Source organism: Chrysochloris asiatica, unplaced genomic scaffold, assembly GCF_000296735.1.
Source record: "Chrysochloris asiatica unplaced genomic scaffold, ChrAsi1.0 scaffold00072, whole genome shotgun sequence".
Classification (NCBI taxonomy): domain Eukaryota; kingdom Metazoa; phylum Chordata; class Mammalia; order Afrosoricida; family Chrysochloridae; genus Chrysochloris; species Chrysochloris asiatica.
In genome coordinates, this window is record NW_006408590.1 from 6,989,201 (window position 1) to 6,999,087 (window position 9,887).

General features: G+C 34.6%; 1 protein-coding gene across 1 annotated transcript in view; it reads left to right on the plus strand.

The window, feature by feature from the left end:
• Positions 1-9,887, plus strand: part of ELP4 (elongator acetyltransferase complex subunit 4) — a 300,558-nt gene that overhangs the window by 96,645 nt on the left and 194,026 nt on the right. The window contains exon 7 of the mRNA XM_006864859.1: positions 1,204-1,392. Coding sequence (XP_006864921.1) covers positions 1,204-1,392 — 189 coding nt within the window. The remainder of the gene's footprint in view (positions 1-1,203; positions 1,393-9,887) is intronic.

The following is a 9,887-nucleotide window of genomic DNA, read 5'->3' on the forward strand; positions in this document are numbered from 1 at the left end:
GGAGTCGGAACCGACTCATAGCGACCCTGTACAGGGTTTCCGAGGGTGTAAATCTTTACGGGAGTAGAAAGCCTCCTCTTTCTCCCGCGGAGCAGCTGGTAGTTTCGAACTGCTGACCTTGCGGTTCACAGCCCGAGTCGTAACCACTACGCTACCAGAGCTCCTTTAAAGGATTAATAGCCTACATGAAATACAGCCTTCCCTGATCTGGGACCAGAAGAACTAAATGGTTCCCAGCTACACTACCAACTGTTCTGACCATGAACACAATGAAGGTCCTGGATATAATGGGAAAAAAAATAATGTAGAACAAAATTCAAATTGCTAAAAAAGCACAGACCTACTGGACCAATAGAAACTAGAGGAACTTTCAAAACTATAGTTCTAAAATACCCTTTGAAATTCAAGCTAAAGCTTTTTCTAGAGATCACCTTTTAGCCAAATGATAGATTGGCTTATAAAATAACCAATATCACCTGTGAGTAATGTACTCCCTTAAATAATCACTGTTGCGGTTAAGTGCCGTCAAGTCGGTTCCGACCCATAATGACCCTGTATGGGGATTCCGAGGAGCACCTGGTGAACTTGAATCGAGGACCTTGCAGTTCAAACATTACATTCAAGCTCATTAACCCACAACGCCACACCAGGACTCCAAAATAATCAAGTATATGAGACTAAACAGTCAACATTTAGCCTAAAGGAAAGATGAGAAGCTTAGGAGTGGGAGGGGAAGATTAGATAGTGATGACGGGACAAACAAAATGGAAATAATGAGAATGTGGACACATTGTGAAAAGTGTCAACAATGGCACTGAGCAATCTGTACTACACTTCTTACATGGGAACCAAATCTGCTATGTAAGCTTGTACCTAAAACACAACAGAATATTTAATATAAATTATTAAATAAAGGTGTTACATTAAAACCATTAAAAAAAAAAAAAGATTGAGGGTTGTGTCACTCTTCAAATTTCCCCAAAATGAAAAAGTTGATTCTATTATTTTCTATAATTTTTTGTTTAAAACATGTAGTTTATATTGGTGAATTATTAATAACACATACAACTTGTTAGCCGTGTCTATTGACATTATCTCATTGATCTGATACAAATAAAAATAAAGAATTGGTAGAGAAAGGTAAAAGAGATATCCTTCTAGTGAACAAAACTTACTCTGTTTACTCCTTCTCATTTTCCTTAGAAAAAACAGAAAAACATTTTAAGAATAGGAATCCAGAACCTTGGCTCACCTTTGTGGGGAGATGACGTTTGTTGTGCAGAAAACCGTGACAACAGTCACAGTCTTACCAAGTTCCTCTATGTTCTCCGTGGTCTTCTAAGGACCTCTCTTTCAGCTTGTATCATTACAATGCCATCACATCTCATCCAGGTAAGAACTTCCCAAAACTCCTTCACCCTAGTTAGTGGTACGTTGTGGTTGTTAAGTGCCATTGAGTCAGTTCTGACTCATAGCAACACTGTATGGGGTTTCCTAGGAGCAGTTCCTGGGTTTGAACTGCTGACTTTACAGTTAGCAGTCTAGTGCTTGTCCTCCAATGTCACATCAGGGATCCAGTGGTGCACAGTTAAGAGTAATTTATAAATGATCTGTGAATCAGGTAAATTATTTTCAATATGCCATTCAAATATCAGGGTTTTCAGATATTTGAAATGCCAATTGTTGTTTTCTTTTTTAAAAAAGACTCAATTATTAAAATTGTATGTATTGTGTTTTTGATATGCACTAAATGCCTGGTAAGTTTATCTATACTGATTTCATTATTCTCTGACTTGTAAATTTGCTATGATCACTATGATGTGAAGGTGACTTTTCCTGTGATATCTTTTCATTGATTGCTGATCTGAACAGTCCAAATTTCCTAATTACCTCTCTGTTTCTATAGATAATCCTATTTCTGTATATATTCTTCAAGAAGATAGTCTCAAGAAAAGATTTTCCACATAAGCTTTAAAAAGTTCATTTGTTAAGAGTGATCAAGGGACAAATCTGGGAGTATTTCATTATTTTTCAAGTAATTAATTGCATATATGAATATTATTCTTATTTACATACATATGTTGTTGTTGTTGTTGGGTACCATCGAGTCATCACAGTCAACTCTACTTTGAGGAGACAACTCTTCCCCACTAGTATTTTGAGTGCCTTCCAACCCGAGGAGCCCATATTCTGACACTTTATCTGGCAATATTCTGGTACTTTTCATTATGTTTCAGTATTCAATATTCTGTTGCTGACAGTGTTCTATTGCTATTCATAAAGTTTTCAGTGACTAAACATTTGGAAGTATTCCATCCCTCCTTTTTTCTAGACTGTCTTCATCTGGATGTTCAGCTGAAAGCTTTCTACCATGGGTGGACCTGCTTGTATTTAAAATACCCATGGCACACACAGCCTCATGCAACATGCAAGCCACCACAGTATGACAAACTGACAGACAAGTAATGGACATCTCATTACATAGTATTAAAAAATCTTTTAGCTAAAATATCCACCATCTATATGGTCTGTTGTTAGCACCTTATTGCTGAGCAGTTTTCCCTTATAGACATAGCTTGTTTTATTATACTTCACTTTCTTGCACAACAGTTTTTTGTTTTTTTTCTTAACAAATTAAAATTTGTAGCAAACTTGCATCAAGCAGGTCTATCACATGTGCTCACTTCATATCTTTCTGTTATTCTCACAAGATTTTAAAATTTTATAATACTATTGCACATTTAATAGACTACAGTATAATGTTAGCACAACTGTTATATGCTCTGGAAAACCAAAAACTTTATGTGACTCACTTCATTAAGGTTGTCTGGGACCAAACCCATAGTATTTCTTAGGTATACTTGTATATGAATATGTAACAATTTATTTTTCACCAATTGGTGGACAATGGGGTTGTCTTCTGTTTGAAGCTATAAATATTAGTGCATATGTCTTTGTGTGGGTATATTTTCAATGCTCTTAGAGTAATTACTGGAAACCTGGTGGTGCGGTAATTAAAGCACTTAGTTATTAACTGTAAGGTTCAAATCCACCAGCTGCTCCATGGAAATAAGATGTGGCAGTCTGCTTTTGTAAAGATTTTTGAAGTTAAAGATTCTTTGAAGTCACACACGTATTACACATTTAAAGTCTTAGAAACCCTTCGGGGCAGTTTTTCTCTTTTCTGTACGATTGCTATGAGTCAGAATCAAGTCAATGGCAGTAGGTTTGGGTTTGGAGTAACTGTTGGATATAATTTGTTTAATGGATAGTTATAAGCTTAACTATAAGAACCTGTCAAATTGTCTCCAAAGTGCTTGTATCATTTAACACTCCTGGTGTTGTGCTGTAGGATAAGCACTCGACCTCAAGATCAGTTTGAACCACAAGTTCAGTGGTTCAAGCTCAACAGCCACTCCTCAGAAACCCTATATAGGGTCACTATAGTCAGAACTGACTTGACAGCACTTAACAAGAACATCAAATATGTATGAAAAATTCTCATGCTCAGCAGTCCCTCCAGAAGAGCATGGTAGCTCTGTAGGAGAAGCACTGGGCTATAAGTCCCAAGGACAGGCCACTAGCTGCAGAAAAAAAGATAAAAAAATAGAAGCATATTTTTTATGCAAAACAAAAAAAAGTTACAGAATAAACATATTTGTGTGTGTATATAAAGTTTATTTTTTTAATTTATTCCCAAGGGACTTTTGGAGAGGGGAAAGAACAAACAAACTGGAAATATTTATTTATTTTTATATCAAAATATTTAGGAAATAGAAGCACAGTCTAGGAGGACAATTTTGTCAATTGGCAAAGCACAATACAAAACTACCAGCTGTTCTGCAGGAGAAAGATGAGGCTTTCTGCTGCCGTAAAGATTTGCAGCCTTGGAAACCCTGCGCAGGGTCACTATGAGTCAGAACTGACTCCACAGTACTTAACAACAACAACAATACAAAAATAATGTTCTGCATCCTGACGTGGTGAGTAGAGTCCTGGTGTGGTGCTGTTAAGATAAGCATTGTCCTGCCAACCATAAGTTTGGTAGTTGAAACCCACCAGCCACTCCTTGGAAACCCTGTACAGGGTTACTGTGTGTCAGAACCGACTCAATGAAACTTAACAAGTGTGGTGAATAGCATCTTAAAAGCTTGTGAGTGGTCATCTACGATACAACTATTAATCGTGATTTATCTGGAGAAAATAGGAATTAAGGAAACTAAAGTTTCAAAAAAAAACAGAATTAGATGGTGCCTAGTTACTACAACTGACCATTCTGAGCAGTGGCACATTAGAAATTCTTGAGAAACTGGGAGAAAAATGTAGAACACAACTCAAATTCCAAAAAAAGACCAAATCTGTTAGCCCAACAATCTAGAGGAGCCCCCAAGACTATAGCCGTAAGATAATCTTCGAACTTGGGATTGAAACTGTATCTGCAGATCACCTTTCAGTCAAATATGGGCTGATTGATACAATAATGACTATCACCCATGAATAATGATCTCCTTTACACAATCAACTATATGAGACGAACAGTCAATATTTACCCAACAGCAAAGATGAGAAGGCAAGGAGGAGAAACGTGATCACTGAAAACATAAAAAACAAAATGGAAATAATGAAAATGTTCACACATTGTGAAAATTATAACCAATGGCACACAACAATTTTTATATATTATTAACACAAACCCAACTTCTGCCATCTAGTAGATTCCAACTCATAGTGACCCAAACAAGGTTTCCAAGAATACATCTCTACACAAACACAGACAGCCTCATCTTTCTCCTGCAGAACTGCTGGTGAGTTTGAACATCAACCTTGTGGTTAGGAATACAGTGCTTATCCCACAGTGCCACCAGGACTCCTTAAATATTGTTAAACGGGAACTTAATTTGATGTGTGTATTTTCATCTAAAACACATTAAAATATTTTTTTAAGATATATAGACAATGTTTGTTGAAAATAATCATGATATAAACAAGGGATAAAACTTAATAACGCTTACTGGCAAAAGAAATCACAATTTTCAGCAAAGGATAAAGAAACTGGAAGCAATACGCTTAGAAAGCTAAGCAAAAGCATGTGGATATTCAGAACCATGGGACTATGAATTTATTTAATAGAGTGCTTTGGGCCAGATGCTATCCTATACACTTTTCAAATTTTAACTTAATTCTCATAATAGTGTGGTTGACAGAGAGACCTGAGGAATCATTTAGCCTTGATCAATCTTACTTTCTCAGCCTCAGCTTTATCATCTGTAAAATTGGCACAAATAATATATAATCCATAGGATCATTCATAGGATTAGTGATAATATGTACTATCGTGTTGGTAAGGTGGAGGGTCAGAGAAAAAGAGGAAGACCCTTAAAGAGATGGATTGGCCAAATGGCAGCATCGATGGACTCAAGCATGTAAACAGTAGTGAGGTTGGCCCAGGATCGGGCAGTGTTTCGTTCTGCTGTGCATAAGGTCGCTATGGATCTGTACCTACTCAATGGCACTTAAAAACAACAAAGTACTTGCACATAATTGGCACTTAATAAATATTAGCGATTGTCTTTTTCACTGTCATTGCTTAAACAGACCTCCAAAATTTAGATTTGAAAAGAAATTAGCCTACAGAAAATCAGGTATGCAAGCCTACACTAGAAACCTTCAGCTTACTGCTTCTTTTTATGAAAGTAACAGGGTCTATTTATATGGAAGATCAGAATCAGGCTAAGATGTTGTTAGTCAAATTGACTCCAATTTAAGGCAACCTTATATATAACACATAGATAAAATATCCAACCAAATCTTGGTAACATCACAGTGCTATAGCAAGACTGTTTTTAACATCACATGTCAGCTTCTTCTCTAATATGATTGGCGCCATCCTTGGAGACTGCATATTATGGTTTAAGTGAAGATGGGATGGCTTAGGGTAATTTAGCGTATTTATTCAGTCAACAAATACTTATTGTTGGCACTATTTCAGACCTCAATGGGGGTACAATAGTGAACAAAACTAAGTACCTATCCTCACAGAGCATTTTAGGCAATGTAAACTATAGAATGGATAAAGCAGGTATTTAGTATATGTATGTGTTTGGACACTAGAACTTGGAAATTGATAGTAAAGTAGTTCCTGGAAGGAAATAGAAATTTTAAATTGAATTTTTTTTTATGAATTGAAACTTCTATACATAATACCATTGTAAAATCTTTATTCTAATGTATTATATAAGCTACTACAAATCTGTAAAATATCTATAGCCCCTAGATTGGTAAAATAGCCAATCCATGTTTTTGAGTTATTAGCATTCTGTCAGACTTGTACAGTAATGATTAGTTACCCCTCTAGTATACCTTTGGCATGCTTCCCATGTTTAATTTCATTGTAGGAAAGGAACACATAGTTAAGAAAATTGCAAAGAGGGGGAAGAGTTAAAATAGGGAAAATAATGATATAGATCCAAAACTGATTTTAACTTATTGTTATAAGACTTTTGTAAGTAGAAGGAACAAAAGTTATTTTTGAATTTGCATTTGAAATACTGTGTGTTCAGCTTCATAACTTGGAGCTTGACATTTTTTGTTTCCATTGGATTAAAGATTATTTTCAAAATCTCACATGAAGAAATGACAAGTGCATTTTAAAAATGCATAAAAATAAATTCTAAGTTTATATTATGAAAGCACTCAAATTATTTATCAAATATATTATGTCTTTAAAATTTTTAATATATAGTCCTTGAAGTGTTTCCCCTGTGAAATTGTAGTATTAACTCATATTTTTCCTTGCTAGAATATACTGTTAGTATCTGCCCAATGACCTTGCATTAAAAATGTGTATGGAAATGGCTGAGTTAAATACAGACTTTGTTACATGCTGAATTATGAAGGAAAGTATCATTAGAAGGAACAGAACTATGGAAGGCTCCCCTATATTCTGCATTACTCAGTTCCCAGATCCCTGCTGTGTAGTTGTTCCACTCGCCAAGAAGCCTGTTAAAGAGCCCCCAAGAGCATGTGTACAGCCCTCCATGTTAATAGTTAATTGGTGAGGATGGCAAGATGAGAGGACAGCCGAACATGTGGTCTCTCAGACTCAAGCAGTAGACAGACCTTTAGTTATAATAAGAGCAGCTGCTCACGTTCTCATAACTCAACTGTTCAAAACTCTTTTGTCAAGAGAAGGTTGTTGTGATTGAAAAAAAACTAAAAAGTTTCGTCTAGGAAAAAGAATTAAGAGCATACCTTTAAACTCTTGCTTCATAGAATTTTAAGTATAACATTCAGATTTTTAAGTAAAAAACTAAAAGTTGTCATATTTCAGCTACACTGAATAGTCTGCTATCATGTCCCATTTACTGTTAGGTATAGTTTGAATCTTTTTAATGAGTTGTTTTTGTGAGGTGATAACTTTGAGGCAGTTACAATAAAGATACTATTTGATTTCCATATCTAGTAAGATATGAAACCATGATTTTTTTAACTCTATAAATGAAAACTAGCACTTAGTGAAACTTGGTCATTCATCTCTACATTGTGCTTTTAAATTATTTCTTTTTCTAATTCCTAGTGATGGTTGTAAGCTTAAAAAAAATGATGATCAGTTATATTTATTTTTGTTGTTGTTATTGTCTTGTTTTGGGTTTGTGTGTATGTTGTGTGTGTGATTTTGGTGAAATTTTAAAGAGCAAATTCGTTTTCCATACAATTATTGCACATTTTCAGTAACATTTATTCTTTCTGGAAATCGTTCCTTACATTGTTATAACTTTATTTGTGAAGTGAAAGGAAAATGAACTCACCCAAGCTTATGCATTTTATTTAAATGATCTGTGACAGATTGTTCTACATTTGTATGAAACTGTCTTGAAGTAAATATTGAAGCACTTAGGAATTGTACCTAAAATTGGGATGGTTATTTCCTATCCCTCTTCCCACAGCTTTCCTTTCAAAAGGAGAATTTATTTTTTGTTATTGCTTATCTTTATTGAAGTTATTATAACCTACATTTTAGAGGAATTTTTAAACTGTACACAGCCACCTAATAAATTTCTCCTTAACTATAATAATGCAGAAATGAAAACTTCTTTGACCCAATTATTGATGATGAAAAAAATTTGTTCTTTCATTACAGAATAATTCTGTTTTGCCAGCATTTAATGTATTTACTTAGGAAACATTACTTGGTAACCTGGTAAATATTTGGAAAAAAGACTATTTTATTCAAAAGAGATTTCATATTTGAAAGTGACCTGTAACATGTTTTTATTTGTCGTTCTTGACAGTTAGTCAAATAGTAGCCTGATTCATTTTTTTTATCACAAAACTTCTATTTTACAGCAATTTGATATATAGAATTTTTTTTCATAGCTAGCTCATTGAAGATAACTAGCATTATCATTAATTGTCTTGTAACAAGGGAAATCAATAGGGCTTGTTATAATGTCTTTTGAAAATCTAATGAATTTTTGTATATTATTTTAATTAGTATGTTTTAAAGTTTATTTTCTAGTGTATCAGTGTATTAGAGCTTTGATTATACTAAAGGGAATGATACATTATGTTTTAGGTAGAAAAATTCAAATACAAATCTTTTCAGATCCATAAATTTTTGTGTTCATGCCGAGTATTTAGCAGCTAATAAGTCCATCAATGGACTGCTTTAGAACCAACCACTAATATGGGATTACAAAATTTGGACTCCAGTGAACTTATAAATTTCTCTGCATGTGATATCTTTCATTTTAAAAACAGGAACTTTAGAATATTGGAATGATAAAGAAGCAAGAAACTATTGTGAGTTTATAACTATAAAATCATGGAAAATATGTTTGTCGTTATTGCTCATTTCAATAATGGCTAAAAATATTTTCCATAATTTTATAGCTACAAACTCACAAAGGTTTGTTGTTTCTCTACTATTCCAATATTCTTAGTTGGAGTCCTGGTGTGGTGCTGCAGGATAATGCACTGGGTCACCAAGTCTGTTTGAAACGCAAGGTTGACAGTTCAAATCACCAGGTGCTCCTCAGAAACCCTGTACAGGGTCACCATGAGTCAGAATTGACTCAACAGCACTTAACAAGAACAGCATTGAAATGAGCATTATAGAAAAGCATAATACCACCTTTTGTCATATATTAAATCTATTTTAAATGATCGTTTTTAATGTACTTTATTAAGGAAACTAAGGACAGAAATTACAGCTTTAATTTCTTGATCTTGACTATCAACTGGTGGTGGTGGAGGTATGCCATGGAGTTGGTTCCGGATCATAGTGACCCTGCACATGGTTTCCAAGGCCGTAAATCTTTACGGGAGCAGAAAGCCTCATCTTTCTGGTAGTTTCAAACTGCTGATCTTGAGGTTAGCAGCCCGACTTATAACTATTGTGCTATCAGAGTTCCTTACTACAGGATAAAGCCAGATATTCTGGGTGTTAATTTTTCATGAATTTCTTAAGATATACTCAACTGAAAATTTGCCTTTTGTTTCTCTAAATCTTCTCAACTATTCTAAAATAAATTATAAGAAATTAACAGATTCAAAAGTATACGAAGTAGTTTTTTTTTTTTTTTAACAACTTGAATAATACTAAATCCTGTTGAGTTTTACACAGATTGTCAAATTTAAGTCTTTGAAACTTTAGGGCTAATGTTGTTGTTATATGCCATGGAGTCGGTTCCAACTCATAGCGACTCTGTACAGAGTTTCTGAGGTTGTAATTCTTTACGGGAGCAGAAAGCCTCATCTTTCTCCTGTGGAACAGCTGGTAGTTTCGAACTTGCAGTTCGCAGCCCGATTCATAACTACTATGCTACCAGAGCTCCATATAGCTCGCTTACTTGCTCTCTCAATCTCTCTCTCTCTATATATATATA